The sequence below is a fragment of the Apteryx rowi genome, unplaced genomic scaffold, assembly GCF_003343035.1.
Source record: "Apteryx rowi isolate R43461 unplaced genomic scaffold, aptRow1 scaffold_32, whole genome shotgun sequence".
Lineage (NCBI taxonomy): Eukaryota > Metazoa > Chordata > Aves > Apterygiformes > Apterygidae > Apteryx > Apteryx rowi.
The window spans coordinates 1,582,497-1,600,160 of NW_020449641.1; the positions used below are offsets into that span (position 1 = coordinate 1,582,497).

Consider the following 17,664-nt stretch of genomic DNA (forward strand, 5'->3'; position numbering starts at 1 on the left):
TGTTGCATTCATCCTGGTCAAGGGTTGGTTTGTTCATTTATTTTCTAGGAAAAAGCATCTCTTCTTGGTCTCCTGAGAACTGGAAAAGATTATTGTAACTCAGCTGGAGTGGCCTATTTCAGGGCTTAGCAAAGAATAGTAGGCTCAGTATTTAGGGATGTAGATGGCTTGTTTTCCTTAATTACTTCCCAATCAGAAATTGGATGAACCTTCGGGATGCAGAAACAGGGAAAATCCTCTGGCAAGGAACAGAAGATCTGTCTGTACCTGGAGTGGAGCATGAAGGTACTGTGTGGCCTTCCTGTGCATTTTGGGGCTGGGTAGTGCTGTATGTCTAGGTCACCACTGCTGCTAGCGTACCAGTGCTTTGAAGGACAAACCGCCTGGCTGTTAGTTGAGGCTTCCACCGCAATAGCTGGGGAACACATGGGAGGCCTGTTCCCCTCCTACTTCTGTCTATGCTGTCCTTTACTCTTTCCTGTTCATGACAAAGCACTGTGATAGGTAATATCCCCTGYCAACAGCTTTGCTTTGGCTCTGTGAAATGCGACCTCACTGAATTAACTTTGAAGGCTTTTCTGATATGCGAGTATCACATATCACACAGCCAATCTCCAGCAAGTGGAGTGAACTTGATCATTTAATTATGTTGGTGACATTGATGTATTTTTGGTTAAACATCAAGGACTGAGTTCTGTCTTGCAGTACTAAGACATACATCTCCTATAAATTGGAAAATCTGCTGTGTCTGAAGGAGGCAACCAGTTTATAAAGATCTTTCTGTTCCCAGAGAACGTACAGAGGATCTGTGGCAGAAAGCTGTGAGTCCAGTAGTCTTCCAGCAAGATACCTGGTTTCAAAGCTAGCTTAAGGCACAGATAAATGAGTTGCCTCTCCTCATTTGGTTCCAAGCCAACATTCATCTACTTTATGAAAAGAGTTCATTATTAGGACCAATAAGTTGATTCAGCTCAAGAGTGACCTGATGCTGGGAATGGAGGATGCAGGTCAGAGCTAGAGGAAAGCAGAGCTGTGACTGAGTGATTCCACAGAGCATTTTCCAAGCTTTATCTCCTCTGGCCTGGCTAACCTGTACTCCCCTTCTCATACCAGTGCTGTCTAACAGGAAACAGCTCTGTCAGTAGGCCTTAACAGATATTTACTCGTGCCCACTGTACAGATGCCTGTATTTAAGGAAGACATTCCAGCACTTTCAAGTACAACTGTACTAAAGCAATTGAAACAACTTTCAAAGGAAATGAGGTAATTAATCAGTTTGATACCTCATTTCTTAAACTGTGGGCTAGTTGCTTTGCCATCTTGAAATCAGTGTATAATTTTGGGCATGAGTGCCCAGAGCAGCTAAAAAGAGACCTAGGAGGAATGAGGAATCAGGTTTTAGAAAGCAGAAAAAAATCAATCAAGAAATATTCCCATTCTTCCCAGATACTGTGTTATAAAAGCTTCCCCGCGGAGGCATGGTTAGTCTCTGAATGCTCTTCACTCTGTCTCAACAGACGGTTACACTGCCTTGGTTCAACATAAATTACAGAAAGGTGTGTTTTGGGACAGAGTGGATGGTTGGAGCTGTGTCTCATGAGTGTTTGTTTTGTTGCCCCATTTCCCACCTGCCATCTTTCTCACTTTGGCAAATCGTATCATCTCACTGTGTCTCAGATTTTGCTCGCATATAAAACAGGAACCCTCACCTCCATCAAAGGAGATTGGGGAATTAATTAAAACATACTCTGGCATAAGATTAATGCCGTTGTACAAGGAACTGTTAGGACCTTATCTGGTGTGCAGTCCTGGTCATCCATCTTCAAGATGTATGACTGCACACTGGAACAGATGCAGAGAAGAGCTATTAGGAAAGGCCACTGAAAAGATTAAGAGGAGGATGGTCTTCCTTAGGAGAAGAGAGGAGAAAAGCCGTTCATGTATAGCGTAGCAAGAAAAGAAGGCTGAGATGGATAGATTGTTCTCAGTAAATAGGCTAGTAAAGGGGAGAGGTATCCAACAAAGGAGGATAATCTGACCATGAATTAAAGGAAGGTGTGGGGAAATGAGATTCTGAAACACCCTCGCAATAGAAACAGTGAGGGAAAACAGACAGAACAGTTGTTTTAGAATGGGCGCTGTGTGTGTCTGAAAGACMTTACAGAGTAATGGTGTCTGTGTTCTGCTATGGCAATCCAGGGCAAATCACAGTCGAGACATGGCAAACATAAAGCATCAAATATATAGGACAGTGAATAAAATATTTTTCATTTAAACAGGATTTCTATTTGATTTAAGCACAGGTTTCTTTATAAAAATGAACTCTCAAATTTCAAATCTTGACACTATTAATATCTAAACTTACCACTTACACTAAATAAAGAGAGTATTAATGTGGTATTGGATTGCTGCTGAAGTTTTAAAGTCGGGCCACTGAAAGTTTTGAAAAATCACTGCCTGAGCACCTGAAACTGGAATTTACTATGAGCTAAGCCAGCTTTTGATAGCAGGAGCTTTTCTATGTATCCAGTTTTCTCAATTCAGTAACAGTGCATTCAAAACTGGCAGACAGACTGGGAAATGCAAAACAGTAAAGTTTGGTTTCTTCCAATATATAAACAAAACTAGGAGTAAGCTGCTGATATCTAGCACTTGTAGAATCACCAGAGTTGTTCCCAGTCATCATAGTCAGCTCTCATTCATGAAATACAAATAATCCTTCCATTGACTAAGAAAATAGGTAGTTTTAAATACAAAATGTGTTTGGATAAACTAGCTTTTTTCTTTCATGACCTAAGGTAGCTTTGTTCAACTATATAAAAACATAATGATATTGATATTTTAGTTGAATTTCAGTTTCCAGCTAAGTGCAGTTTGGCCCAAAACCAGTTGTTTAGTAAATAATAAATGTGCCCTTCATCACTTTCTAATCTAATGAGAATTAACTATCTGAATAAATGTGTGTTAGCTATATAATTGCTTAAATAAATTTGCAGGTATAGTGTATACCCTGGTTAACAAAAAACAGCACTACATTTAGGATAAGGTCTATGCTTGCATTTCAGCATGTTTTAATGGTTCTAACTAGTGAGAATCAAACTTCATCCTCTTGTATCTTTTTAAAGGAAAACAGTTATAAAAGTAAAGTGAGTTTAAAATAAATAATTTAAATTTAAAGATTTTCTGCTTGATGGTGTAAACATCCATTAAAATCTCTTAGATCAGGGAGTTAAAGACTTCACAGTCCTACTTTTATTAAAAGTAACCTTTTATTTTGCAGTTTCACAATATTAGAGTAAGCCTTCTCAGTAGTCTGTCTTGGGGATGAAAGAAATGTAATTACTAAATTGTGGAATAATTTTAACAAGTCATTACACACTTAGCTGCAAAGGGGATGTTTATTCATAACAGGCTGTAGTCTGTACTTGTGAGGGCAGTAAAGGATGGTGCCAGGTAGATTTCTATGCGGAAAAAAAAGACTAAAAACAATTAGAGAACTTTTGCATTTAAAAATCTTCCATTATACTTTTAACTTTCTTTTTTTTCACCTTTTTTTGGGTGAAGCATGGACTGTGTACTTCTCCATGAGATAGGATAGTAGCTAACACTCCCTAATCCTCCAGCACTCTAGATTGGTTTCATATCAAGGTCCCATTCAATTAAACTGTTTTACGTTAGATGGATTTGCCTGGGGTTTGGTGGGCTGTTCCTTTTATTAAACAGCAGCTTGCTGTCTGCTCATGGGCATTTTGATAGGCTTTCCATTTAGGAACAGTTTGGCTCATAAAGCACATACCATCTGTATTCCCTCCCCTCTTTATTTCTGATAAATTTACATGAAACATTTTCTAATACACTAGAAGGATTCTGTACAATTGCATCACTGAAGTATGAAGGACTCAGCAGTAGTAGTAGTTTTTTAGTATATTGATTCCCCCCTTATTCTCCTGATTAGGACCTTTCAGCCTATTAATCAGTGCTCCCAAACCTCCSCTTCTTTTACTCATCCACCTCAGAAAGCCCTATGAAATCTGTATCAAGTATGGTTTGCTGTTGGTATCTTACCCATTGCAGGAGCTCGGATGCCTTGGATTGCCAAATTACTTTCTCTCTTAAACTGTATAGCCCGGTACTGACTGTAGTGCCTATACGRGGCTGGATGTCTGGGGAACAGACATTTTGTATACTTTTACAGGATGACTCCTGGAGAATATATGAGATGGCTAAAGTGCTGCTGGTCAGAGAAATAGCCATTGGTGGTTTGATTGGGACACACAGTCTAAAATGGAAGCAGAATTGATAAGAGTTTACACACACAGTCTACAAAGCAGTTTTTTGGCTGCTTGTGACCTTCAGCACACTTCCTGAAGTAAAAATTTAAGTCACATCTCATATTTTGACTTGAGGAATTGTGGGTTTGGGTAAAAAACAGCTACAAACCAGGAGTTTGAAAGACCAGTGTTGTGCTCCTGGTTCTGTCACAAGTTTCATTCCTGGCTATGGGCAAGGTACTTAACATGTTTGCATCTCGGTTTTCACCAGCGTAAAAAGAAAGCAGAGGGACTTCTTTGTTTCTGCATTTCTCCTACTACTATGCTCTTGTACTAGCACTAATCATTATTTCAAAGTATAGTATAAAAGCACCTGAAGCAGCTATGTTTGTTTTATTGTGTCCAAAATAATGTTGTTTTTCTGTTTGACAGCTCGAGTTCCTAAAAAAATCCTGAAATGCAAAGCAGTGTCTCGGGAGTTAAACTTTTCCTCAGCAGAACAAATGGAAAAATTCCGACTGGAACAGAAAGTTTATTTCAAAGGGCAGTGTCTAGAAGGTATGCATCTGCTCTGTGTGCAGTCCTGCTGCAGCGCAGGGAAAGACCCCCACGATGGCAGGGATTATAGGGACTAAGATGGGTTGAACGTGGTTATTTTAATTTTTCAGAGTAGCACTGAAGCACTCATCTTGTCAGGACTAATGGGCCACAGTATTAGGGAAAGCATTTCATAAGTGTATTAACACTTAGTTATGTAAGCAAAAAATCTGGGTAATCATGCTTCAGGGCATAAATCCACCACAGGCTGCCTGAGGCTAGGAAACAGGTTATTTTAGAGGCACCCATTATGGGGATTCATACGTCTTCCTCAGAAGCACCTAGTGCTCGCCACCACCACGCTGGAGACATCCTGGACTCTGGTTTACTTTGGTTACAGCAGTGCCATTGAGTATTGTCTGAGTGACTCCATAGCTGCACATCTGATCTCCTTCATTGCAGTCTTCATTGGAGGGAGGGAAGGAGATAAAACATTGAGCTTCTTGTATTTTGGGCAACTGGTTGTACACTTAGTCTAAACTAGATCTGGGAGGATGTCTAAAACAGGGGGAATGTGATTTCCCTGTTCCCAGTTAAGCGTGATGGCATTTCCATTGAACGTTAAGGAAGTTGCATGACTACTGCATTTCAGAAAGGGAGTATCTACTTTAAGAAGAGGGCAGGGTTCAGTGCAGTTTAAGCTGTACAAAATAATTTAAATGTAAAATATTGGCAGCACAGTAGGACAGGTCAGGGAGTTCTCCAACCCGTCAGGTGAAAAGCAAAAGGACCATTTGTGGGTTTTTCCCCTTTCACATGCCTCTGGATCTTCTTTTTACTTTGCAGAATGGTTCTTTGAATTCGGTTTTGTGATCCCTAACTCCACAAACACTTGGCAGTCCTTGATAGAGGCAGCACCTGAATCACAGATGATGCCAGCTAACGTTTTAACGTGAGTGTCTTGGGGCTAGAGAATCTGAAAGCAGGCAAAGAAAAAGCAGTGCATGACATTTCCTTGTGGGCCATGGTGGGAATGAGGAGAGGGAGCTGCTACCAACTCTGAATCAACCTCACTACTGTTAGCTATTGACAGATGAAAGGGGCTAAGCCAACCTTATTACCTTCTTTCCCATAGGTCCAATTTACATTAATATAGCAATAAAAATTTGGAGAAACTGGAACCAATCCTTTGTCAGAGTTGGTTTTTTGAAAAGTGATCTGTGAAAGGATTTAAAAATTCTTTGCAGCCTAGTGCCCTTTACATCCAGGCAAAAAAGAGATATTTGGGCCATTTTCAAATCCAGCTATTGATAACTGAATCTTGTCAAAGGTGGGTGTTATTCAGGTGATGTATCACTCRTGGGAGTTGCTCTAGTGTTTGTTTCATCACTGTACCATTTTGCCATCTTTGTATCTTTTACATTGGAGTGTAAAATAAGCATTTAGTCATATGGAGTTGTATCTGGGGATGAAATAACCTTAATGACTAGGAAACAGGTTACTTAACAGTCATCCATAATGGGACTCACACACCTTCCTCTGAAACATGTAGTCCGGGCTACTGTTAGCACATTGACTTCGAGAAGGTCAGCTATCTCTAGAACTTTGATCAGAATAATGCACGGTGGGCATTGCCCTGAAGGTAAGCTGCGACTCACAAGCTTTGGTAAGATGAAGGAAAAAAAGCTCCTTGAGGGAGGCCCCCTGGGAATCTGTAATCACTGACAAAAAGCCACCCTCCCTGCTGTGGCTGAGRTGGTGCTAGATGGGTGCTGGCAGAYACAYGAGTACGTTGCCAGCAGAGACAGAAGGGAATAGGACTCCTCCTGCCAATGTGAGGCAGTTAGAGAACAGCCAGTCTCACTGCAAGGTCACYGTGTCCTCTGGAAGACCTCCCTCTCCAGCGTTTTCCCTATCRCTCCCTGTCTGGAGAAAAGCCAGTCACACTGAGAAGGCACTGGGATGGGAACTATCCCTGATTTCTATTCACAGCACATTTCAAAGAGATGGCAGACTCAGAAGAGAGCATTAGCGTTGGAATAGTGCTCCATGGCACTTTGTTCAAAACCTTGTAGATGCTACACGCATCCTTGGCTCCTGGAGCTRGTGGCTTTTAGTCAGTACAGGCAGAGCCGAATTTAGAAATCAGAACAAAGAAACAAAGACATCTGACARGTTGGTTTTGATCATCTCAGGAAGTCAAGCAGTTTTCTGGACTGGGCTCTCTGGAGGTGACAAGCGACCATGAGGATTTTCCAGTGTCCCATTCTTTCCCTGATGTCTGTCCATTTTTACRGGGCAGCCCATGTCTCTCTTTGATTCTTGGAGGTCTCCTAAAATCATTCTTGAGGGCTATTCAGTAATCACCAGCCCAAAGAAATCCAAAGGGTTTTTGTGGCCCAAAGATATCAGCTTCTTTCAGCTGCTGAGACTTGTAGAATCCCTCACCTTCTGATATTCCCAAAGACCTCGTGTTTGTCTCAGTGTTTCCTCAATAGCAAGAGAGAATGGAGATGTGGCATTTGGTGCTAAACAAGGTGCTCTGCAGAAGGGATTCCCAGGATGACTGGGAACATCAAATGAGAACATTCCCTGACATTTGAGTTCAAGCATTGTCCACTCTGTAGCAAAAACCTTACACTCTTCCCAGGTTCAGCTTTGCCAGTGTTACGGATATCAAGAGCCACAGCGGAGATGAAGCTGCCACTTTGATTTTCAAGAACCAGCTTATTTAGAGACATTCAGATTGCACCGCTCAGGTATCCAGGTGTTGTAGTGGCCGCAGTGTTCCTACCTYTGTGTACTAAAATCTCAAAGTCAGCAAGTTAAATCATCAGAGCATTTAGTCACAACCAAATCAACATTTCCACTGCAGTTTGTGTAAGATGTGCTTATGAATGTCCATTTGCATTTAAGCTTTTCTTGAGGAAAATGACACGTTAAGTTGGTTAAGTAGCTCACTCAGCACTAGAAGACAGAGATGTGGAATAAAAAAAGAATTTYCATTGTTTTTTACAATTCACTGGTGGAGAAGAGAGGACTGAAGGTGCTTGGACTGCTATTTTATTTTCATCAGTAGAAGTGAGAAGTGTGCCATTTGTGACCACTCTTTGCCTGGTACGGAGTCCAGAAATGAAGCAGCAGAGGAAGGATGGGCAGAACTGCTCCATGCAGGAATTCGGTGGAGAGATCCTTCAGACCCAGTGGCCTGGGATCAGGATGTAGTGCTCACTGCATGTGCCTCCAAACTACAGCTAATGTTGTGGATGTGTAAGATGTTAACCCAGGCTTGTGAGAGCATTGAAAGGAGCAGTCATTTCATACTGTTTTTGCATTCTTCTAATACCTCTTCTTTCTCTTTTCCTTCCACAGTGGTAATGTTATTATAGAAACCAAGTTCTATGATGAYGACCTCCTTGTAAGCACTTCCAGAGTGAGACTTTTCTACGTTTGAGATGGGGCTTTTTGGGGCTATTTTAGTTTTCCTCCRTACAGTTCTGGGTGCAGAACCCCCTGACTATCCAGTGGAAGACACTTCCTGTAGGCGGTGACCCTGGGGACCAGCTCAACGTGGGTTGTGACCTTTGCCCATCAGTTATTTTGCTTTCTGCTCTGACAAGACCAGATCAAACCCTCAGAGACATGACCATCTGCTCAGCGATGGGTTGGAGAATAAAGACTGTCTCTGAAAATGGGCAAACAATGGTCATGCAGAACCAATACTGTAAATTATGTTAGTCTCATTCTTTGTATTTCTCTGGATCTTGGTATAATCTCYCATTTCCACTCACACTGACTCTCAATGCATTTTGGTTTGGGGGGATTAAGTTAACCTTTTCATTTCTCATGTTTTAGTTTTTTATCCTTTCACTGGATTCTGTGTAAAACTGGTCCACATGTCCTCTTACCCTGAACTTGTAAAATAGACTGTGATATCACCTAATGTAATTAAAACAAATTTCTCAATTAAAACATTCCTACCGTCCAAAGAAAGGAAGAGATATTAGTTCTGTGTTTTTTCCTTTGTTATAGAAGTCCTCGCAGCACACCAACTCTTTATCACTCAAGCCAGCAGCAGAGCAGGGCTTTCCACAGCCTTACTTCTTCCCCATATCTTTGCTAAATTTCTTTTCCTGCAGCCAACCATGTAGGAGAGGTTTCCTGACTACTATGACCATGGGCAAGGTTTGTCCTTGGCCTCATTTCTGTCCTTTAGTCTCTCAGGACAGTTTGTTCTTTTTGCCCAGCCACTGCTGAGCCAGGTTTGTTGGCCAGCACTGCACACTGTTCTGCTTTTCCTAGTTCCAGGGGACACTCAAACCTCTCTGCAAAACCTGTGCTCTCCTGAGTCTACCAGCATCGGTCCTGTGCTGGGCTGTGCTACATGGAACCTGTCTGGGGCTACTGTTGGTGATACCCACGATCCGCATGCATGCGTGGGTTTAATGACACACGGAGGCAGTTCTGCTACGACAGGCTTCTCAAACCTTGCAGCTACACTATCCTGTTCTGTCATTTAGAATTAGCATTAATAAATATAAATCTTGGGACGTGTGCACCTTTAGCTTCTGCTCTTAAACATCACAGGCAGCTTTATGATCACTTGACGCCTCGGTCAGCCCGTCCTGTGGCTGAGCTTGAAATGCTCAGGGGAATCATAGGGAAATTAAACACATCATTTCAGATCCTAAGTTCAGCCACTGGGTGTATGTAGGAGGGAGTTTAAAGCATAAATTATATTTTTAGGTAAACTGATGTTGGATCATTAATCTCCACRAGAAGAGCGTTATCCATTGTAGCAGCTTTCTCACGATACCTTACGGATGGATTTCAGCCTGCTGGACTCTCAGGGCAGAGCCTTCTCAGCAGCGTGACCTGTGCTAGGCCAACCATTATACAAAGAGACCAACCAAAACAGGGTTCTGGATCCATCATGAACTATGCCCAGTGAGAGCAATATTTCCTCCTACGAGGGTCAAAGAGGAGAGGGTGCTGGGGGCCAGCAAGGCTCAGATATGTGCGCCTGGAGCTGGCTGATGTGCAACTGGCTCCAAATTTCTGGGCTCCTGATACAATCCCACTTTCAAACTGCATTTCCGACACAAAAGAACCACTGCACAGACCAGGTATAATAGTAAAGTCTCTGCTTCATTGCCTTGCAGTCTAAGCTGTCTTAGCACATGGCAGTGTTTACACTGTATAAAATACACGTCTGTATTTCGATATTTACAGCTGTGACTGCAGTGGGGCACACGAGCACTTAGCCTCAGCCACACAGGCACAGGGAGACGTGTTTCCTTTTGACAAGCTGAGCTACAACCAAGTGGCAGGGAGCACCTGAGCTTAATAACAGAGCGATGCTCACGTGATTTCTAACAGGAGCAGCAACTGAATCTAATCTGAATGCTTTTTTTTTTTTTTTTTTTTTTGCAAACAAGCTTTGAATTCTTGCACCTAATTAACCTTATTGGCAAAGAAAGCACCTGCAGGGTGATGCCCTCCTTAGAGAGCTGTGCACACTCCACCCTGCTGCTGTGCCAAGGTTTCGGCACGGATTTAGGCAGCTGCAGGAGCTCTGGGTGGAGGGTGCTGCTGTGCTCCTGGCTCCCGTGACACCCAGCCCAGCTGGAGATGCATGGCAGGGGGACGCTGCTCTTGTGATTGCGTCTTCTGCAGGGGTGGGTCGGGCTAGACGAGATCCCCTGGAAGGAAGGGGCTTGTACAGGCACTGAAACGGCCAAAGGACTTCCCTGGCCGCTCTGCGGCCCTTGGTGATGCCGTGACTCAGCCCTGCCGCTGCCTGGGGCTGCGACAAAGTCACCTCCCATCCCCCTGTCCCTTCCCGCTCAGAGCCGCTCTGGGACACCTTGCAGGAGGGTGGGTGACCCCACTGCTGTAGGTGCTGCACGGTGGAGGGAGGCCACTGTAGGGACTGGCTGGGGGGTCTCACCCTCTCCCTTCCTTGCTACACCTCCTAGGGAAAGACCCAGATCCTCGCAGCTCTGCCTCCCGGTGGTGACGCCGCTTAGCCACCCACAGCAGCAACCTCCAGCCGTCCCTGCGGCGGCCGAGCCGAACCGGACCCATCCTCATCTTCCACGAAGGCCTCCTGCGGCCAGCTGGGCCTCGGCACCTGCTTCTGCCTGCAGCCCTCCCGCCGGCACCGTGTCCCCAGCCCCATCTCGCCGGCGCTCACGTCTTCACCGCAGGTCGCTTGCCCGCACCCCCGAGGCCCACCTGGCCTTGGCAGTCCCGGTGAGCCCAGTGRGCCCCAACTCGGGGCGGCGGTGGCTCTGCAGCGGGTCATTGCCGCCCTCAAGTGGCGCCGTGGGAAATCGCTCGCAGCCGGGCTGCGTTCGGGCCCCCCTGGGCCCTCGGCCCGGCACGGGCAGCGCGTCCTTCCCCCCCACCSATGAGGAGGAGAAGGTGCCATCAGAGGAGCCAGCGCGGACCCCGTGCTAGGATCGGCGTCCGAAACGACGCTGCAGTGCAAAACGAGCGGCCGCGCTGGCTCTTTGCCCAGGCAGGAGGCCCGGGGTGCGCTGGCGCCACGGCCACGAGCCGTCCTCTGCGGCCACGCAGGGCTGCGGCCTGGCTAGTCCTGAAATTCATGGCCACGAGAGGCTGCGGAGACCGAGCCCTCGTGGCCAGGGGGAAACTGGCCGACAGCAGCGGAGCTGCAGCATCGGGGACACCCAGCATCAGTCTGCCGGCGCCATCCGGGCCCACGGCTGGTCCCGGGAGGAGGGGGACGCCCYGCCGGCTTGGCCCGTGGGGGCGGCTGCAAGGAGGACGCCCCGCGGGCCCAGCTCCTCTCCAAGCCACGGGCTTATTYGGCGCTGCTGCGAGCGGCTGCCTCCCAGCGCTTCCCAGTGCCGGCAGCTCCCAGGCGGCGCGTGGGAGAGGGAACCAGCCCAATTCGGCAGCAGCGGCTGCCGCGCGGGCGGCTCCCAGCCAACAGTAACCGCTTGCCCTGGTTTTCTCCTTGCTCGCAGCTGGGGGGTTTGGCCGCCCCGGCTCCCGCGGAAGGCGCGCGCCCCTTCCCGCCGCCGGCACACAGATGCCTTTTCTTTCTGCAAGAGCTTTGGGGCAGGGAACGTGCTCGGGAGGCTGCCTGCCCCCCGCCGGCTGGCACAGTCCCCCGCACCGGGAGGGCCGCGAGCCGCCCCGGCAGCCTGCGGAAACCTCACGGCCCGGAAACGCGGCCAGCGGCTGCTGGGGCATGGCAGGAAGCGGAGGAGGGAGGGAGAAGCAGYGCGGGGCCGCGAGGGYGGCTGCTGCTCCGGCCTCACCGCTGCTGGGGAGCCAGCTCCTGCCCYGGCCGGGCTGCCGTGGGGCACCGAGCCTCGGCGCTGCCTCCAGCCAGCCAAGACGGGCTGTCCTCGACAGAGCGGGGAGCTCTCGGCTTGCTTTTGGGTCTGTCCACCCACCCCATCTCCGCGCTGTGCCCGGGTGACGGAGCCAGCTCTTTCCCTCGGCACCRCCGCGCGGCGAGGGGCGACTCTGGCTCCATTGCCGCCCGCCGCCAGCTGCCCATCGCAAACACCCTGCCGGGGCGACACCTGCCCTGCTGCCACCCCACGCGCTCGCTTCCTGAGCTCCCGGAAGAGCCGACTCGGGTTCCCGCTGGCAAACTGCCCCAGATCTGCCCTGCCCAATAATGCTCAGGCCGTTAAGCAGAGCCTTCCTAATGCAGTTAATTATCCGATTCATGAAGGTTACTGGGGAACAAAAGGCGCACAAACGGCCCGGGGCCACGTTACGTTCGGTGCCTGCTTCGCTACTCTTGCAGYGGCATCGCGCGGGTGGGCAGCGCCCGCGGCAGAGGCACGCGGCCAGGGCTGGCAGGCTGCAGGTGAGCGCCAGCTCTTCCCCTCCAACCCTGCTCCGTGGTCCCCTGGAGCCTCTGCCGTCCCCGCTGCTGCAAGCGGGAAACGAGGGCCAGGGAAGCTTGGCTCCCTCTGTGCCTTTGGGATGGCAGGAGTCCAGGCTGGATGCGGTGGGGGCAGAAACCCCAGCTCCCGGTGCTGCCAAGCCGGGCATCGAACCGCTCGGACCCAGGGGCTCCCAAGGGACCCGGGTGTGTGTCCCATCAGTCCCCAAAGGCAGCAGCACAGCCAGAGCAGAAGCTGTACCCAAAGGCCCTCGTCTAACCCAAAGTGCCCAACTCCTTCGGCYGCCCCCCCACGTCGCAGGAGCTGGGGGTGAGCCCTGTCGTGGCTCCGCTCCCGCCGGACACAGGCYCGTCACCTCCCAGGCAGCTCCCAATGCCGGAGCGGGCGAAACCCCCACTTGCCCGACAGCAAGCCCCAGCGACGGGGGACAGACGGGGGAAGAGATACCCCGGGTCGGAGGCTAAGAGCGCCAAAGGGGCAGTGAGCATGGGCACGGGGGATTCAGCTTCACCCCGGCCCCCTCTCCCACGCGGCCTGCTCACTTCGCAGCCCTCACCAAGCAGCGCCGTGACTCAGCCTGCAGATATAACCCCYTCCGAGGGCTCAACGAGGTGAATCAGAGTGAAGGAGGGCTGCTCCCACCCAGCGCCCAGCCGACAGCCCCTCCGGGCGCCGCCTGCCTCCCTGCCGCGGGAGCGGAGCAGGCGAGACGTTTCCAGAGCAGCCCGCACCATGCCAAAAGCATCCCTGCTCCGTTGCCCCTGCYGGGCTCTGCCCTCCGTGTGCTCCGGGGCCGGGCCAGGCGGCAGCGTCCCCATGAGCTGAGAGGGGACGGGCTGGGGACACGAGGAGCGAGCGGAGGAGGCCGCCCGGCACGATGGTGCGGCAGGGGGCTCTCCCGGCGCCACGCACAGCCGTGCCAAGCGGGGCTGCCGTTCCCCTGGGAGCGCCAGAGGGGACCAGCGGGATGGGATCTCTCATACTGACCATGGCAGATGGGCACCAAAAAAATGTAGGGGATGCGGGAAGAAGCCACGGAACAATCTCCAGGCCAGGGCGAAAGCCCTGCCAACGCGGGACTGGCGGAGTGGGTCTACTTGGCTGATCAGAAAGGCAGAAGTGGCCTGATGCCAGCACCAAGACCTGATTTCCAGGGGGAGGAAAGCAGAGCCAGACACAACAGCTGAGGCCAGACACATTCAGCTCAGGAATCACGGACGCCGTGGCCTCTGCACGCTTCGATGCTTTACGGGGTCCCAGTCTCGGAACAGCAAAAGCGAAGGAAACTCCCTGGTGCAAACATGGGCAGGGGGCAAACTCCTCCGGCAGCCTCAGGCCCTTGCGGTGAGGCATCCCGGCAGCGCTGCTGCACCAAGCCCTGGCACCAGCCCCACTGCCGCCTGCCCCGGCCAGGCCATCCCTGGCCTCGGGCTTGGCTTGCCRGAGCAGAGCGGTCGCCCAGCCCCTGCCACGCTGGGACGGAGCCAGCTGCCCTCCGGCACGGCACAGCCGGCCCCGCAGCACCAGCGGCCGCTTCCACCATCGCACCGGCGGAGGCCTCGGTGGCAGGACCCCGCAGGGCTTAGGGGACCCACGGCCGGTCCCCACGGCGCCGGAGTAACTCTCGGAGGGAGCGCGTGTGCGTCCGGCTTCCCCGGCCAACAGCACTAGATGGTGCTGCAATACAGCAATATCCCCCCGGACTGTGCAAAGCCTGCACGGCGCCGGACGCAGAGAGGGGAGGATGCTGCCTCCGGGCACCGCACGGGCTGGGGACCCCAGGAGAGCCACCAAGCCACCGGAGGGACAGCTCACGCAGGCCCTCTGCACACCAGGCAGGCCCGCGGCCCGGCCAGGACAAGATGGGCCACCAGCTCTTCCCTGGAGAGAGGATCGGCCCTTGTGTGCAGGCTGGGCTGGCCAGGACGCGCCGGGGCTAGGGGCAGGCAGAGCCCCTCGCGGCCCAGAGCCTTTCGGGGTGTTTACGGGCACAGAGATGTGTCCTTTGGGACCGGGGGTGCTCCCTGCCCCAGGGTTAAATGCCCCAGCATCTCCTGCAAACACCAGGACCCCTGTGCCTGGTGCCTCTTCCACCTACCGCTGCCAAACCGGGGGATGCAAGAAAAGCCTCAAGAGCCCAAGGACAAGGCTGCTGGTCCATCGGAGCTGCTCACGGCCTGCGATGGGCTGAATGCAGGCCCTGGCTGGGGGAGCAGCCTGCCACACAGGGYGCCCCAGGACCACTCCTGCAGGGTGACAAGGGTGACCTGTGGGGCAGGGACTCATGGGTGACTGCCAGCTTTGGGGCACAACCTGCTTCTCCCCAGCACTCACCCTGCCCGGGTTTTTGCCAGGGACAGAGGCATGGCCTTGCTCACGCTGTCCTTCCCGGGGCGGGCTGCTGCTGGGGGGGCCCAGCGGAGCATCACACCCTCCCCAGGGGGAACAAGCAGGGCTAAGGGAGGCGATTTGCCCTGGGATTGGGAGCAAGGGACCAGCCCAGTGCATGCTCTTCCCCTCCATGTGCTGCCACATCCCTTCTCTGCCCGTGCATCTGGCATTGGCAGTGCCTGGAGYGCCAGCCAAGGCAGGCACAGCTCATGCTGTGCGTTATCCTCTTCCAGCATCGCTGCTGGGACATGCACCAGCCAAGCCTTCATGCCCATGCTTTCAGGGACAAGCTGGATTGCCCCTCACATCTCCCTGACCCGAGACACAGAACAGTTCCCAAATCCCTAGAAGATCACTGCCTATGCCTCCAGCATAGCAGCCTCAGGTCAGAGAGGAGCCTGCAGAGCCCAGGGACCCCCAGCACCCAAAGCAAGCGGGAGAACCCACGTCCCCCCCACATCCCAGCCCAACGCGTGGCTGGCACACAAGGGGGAATGAGACTGCCATCTGCTAGGTTGGAGAGGTTGAATGCAAAGACCCCATCCATGTGGATCTGCAGCCTGAGCTCACTGTTCCTGCAGATTCTCCAGGGGCTGATATGGTTGAGCTCTCATGTCCCCCGGCTGCTGCACTAAAAGGGTCTCTCACCTGTCTGACCTCCTGTTTTCACAAGATTTGCAGGATCTTCATATCTCTGGGACTTCTGCTTCCACCTAGCATGGCTGGGGTGGGCTCAGTGCTCAAGCAGTGAAGGGAACAAACAGACTTACTCATACAAGCTTCATTTTCTTAGGAAAGTGCTGTAAGAGGCTCTCCAGATTCTTGTGTGCACTAAAACGCTGGGACTTGCTGCTACTTTACAAGTCTCTTCCTGTGTCACACGTAGCATGGTCCTGCAGATCAGCATCCAAGCCTTTCCATAATTCATCCATCCATGCAGCCCCTCCCCACCAGGGCTCCTCACTGGTGCTGAGGGGGTCTCCAGCCAGAAGAGCAGAAACCACAACCCTCTTCAGGGTATTGCAAAGTCAAGGATCCCCTGCACCCTTCCCTTGCCTCCATCCTGCACTCAGGATAGGGGCAGCTCAGCTGAGCACGATGGGGACAGCAGCCATTAGCACAGGGGAGGACAGAGGAGAGCCAACATCCATGAAAATACAGGCATCCCATCCCAGCACACGTTCCAAGGCAGGCACCCAAGAGGGACGAAGGAGAGAGATGAAGGCCTCAGAGAGAGCTGGCAGTGGGGATTGGCATCTAGCTAGGTTTAACACCACAAAGACCGCATCTCAGCAGGGAATAGGCCAAGCCAAGGACCACAACCAGAGCTGCCTCTGCTTGTGCAGAGCTTGCCCAGCCTTTGGGAGAGACAGCTGGGCAGGACAGGCCCCGAGGCACGCAGCAGCCAGGAAGGAGATGGGAACCCTATCTCCCACATCTGTTATTCTGCTTGGGCTGGGCTTTCCTGCCTACCCCACAGCTCACAGGGCAAGTGCACAAATGTAACCTATTAACTAGGTGCAACTTAGCTACCTGGGATGGATCAAGATAAGCCAAATGCCCCAGATTTCCTCAGCTCACTCCCACATCAAAGGGGTCTGCTCCCCCAGGGGTACCTCACACCCTGAGCTGGGTGGCAACTACTCTGCTAAAAGAGCACCTCTTTATTTTCAACAGCAACATCCCAAAAGTGCTTCTGCTTTTGTGATCTTGAAGAGTCATGCCTGGAAGGCTGTTTCACTTGCCAGACTCTTAAGTAGGCACCGATCATCCCATCAGCCCAGATGCAAGCTGCACCAGTAGCCCCAGCCAATGTCTGGTCTGAAGGTGAAGTCCCACAGGCAGGTTCTCTGCCAAACCTTCTAGGTGCTCCAAATTGCATGGAGGTTGTCAAGACATAACAAGAACTGTTTAGCAATGTTTCAATGACACTAAGTGAAAGCTATGGCTGGTTCAGGACAGGACATGTTTTATCAGCTTGAGTCTGACTTACTACAGGCAGGAAGTCAGGATTTGTGATAAATCACCTGGTCCAGGCCCAGTCCAGCTGCCCACAGGCTGCAGGCTCAGTCCCACGTACGCAAGTTCAGGAAGGAGAGGGGAGCTGGGCTCTCCAACTGGTTATGCTGCTAGTGGCCTGTGATGTTTGATATCAAGGCTTCATGAGTGTTGTGCCTTGGGGGAAACCACATGGATGTCATTCTCAGTTCACCCCATTGTTCAGCCACACATAGGGCAACCATGTTGCTCCTCCTGAGGCCCAGCCACAGAGTGCTTGGGATGGGCTGGCCTTGGTCCACATGGTGTCATGAGCAAGCCAAGGAAAGTGGTCACCCTTATCCATCAGCACAGACTACATTCCCTACAGCCTCATACAAGACACTCCACAGCTCTCCTGACCCCTAAGTTTGGGAGCTAGCTGGGCAGTCTTCAGTAGTCAACAGCCAGTTAGTGCACCCCAGAACAGCTTCAGCAGTTCACACAGTGACACCTGGGACAAGTTTGATCAGAAGCCCCAGCTGGAATCAATTTGACATTATACCAGTCAGGACAGAAGGTAAGGGGCAGGG

At 51.0% G+C, this 17,664-nt stretch overlaps 1 protein-coding gene across 8 annotated transcripts in view; it reads left to right on the forward strand.

The window, feature by feature from the left end:
- Positions 1-8,809, forward strand: part of PDE6D (phosphodiesterase 6D) — a 38,630-nt gene extending 29,821 nt beyond the window's left edge. For all 8 annotated transcript variants that reach the window (XM_026070798.1, XM_026070803.1, XM_026070796.1 and 5 more), the window contains 4 exons: positions 197-285; positions 4,704-4,829; positions 5,655-5,760; positions 8,181-8,809. In XM_026070798.1, the coding sequence (XP_025926583.1) occupies positions 197-285; positions 4,704-4,829; positions 5,655-5,760; positions 8,181-8,262 (403 nt within the window). In that variant the 3' untranslated portion in view covers positions 8,263-8,809. The remainder of the gene's footprint in view (positions 1-196; positions 286-4,703; positions 4,830-5,654; positions 5,761-8,180) is intronic.
- The last annotated feature ends 8,855 nt before the right edge of the window (positions 8,810-17,664 follow it).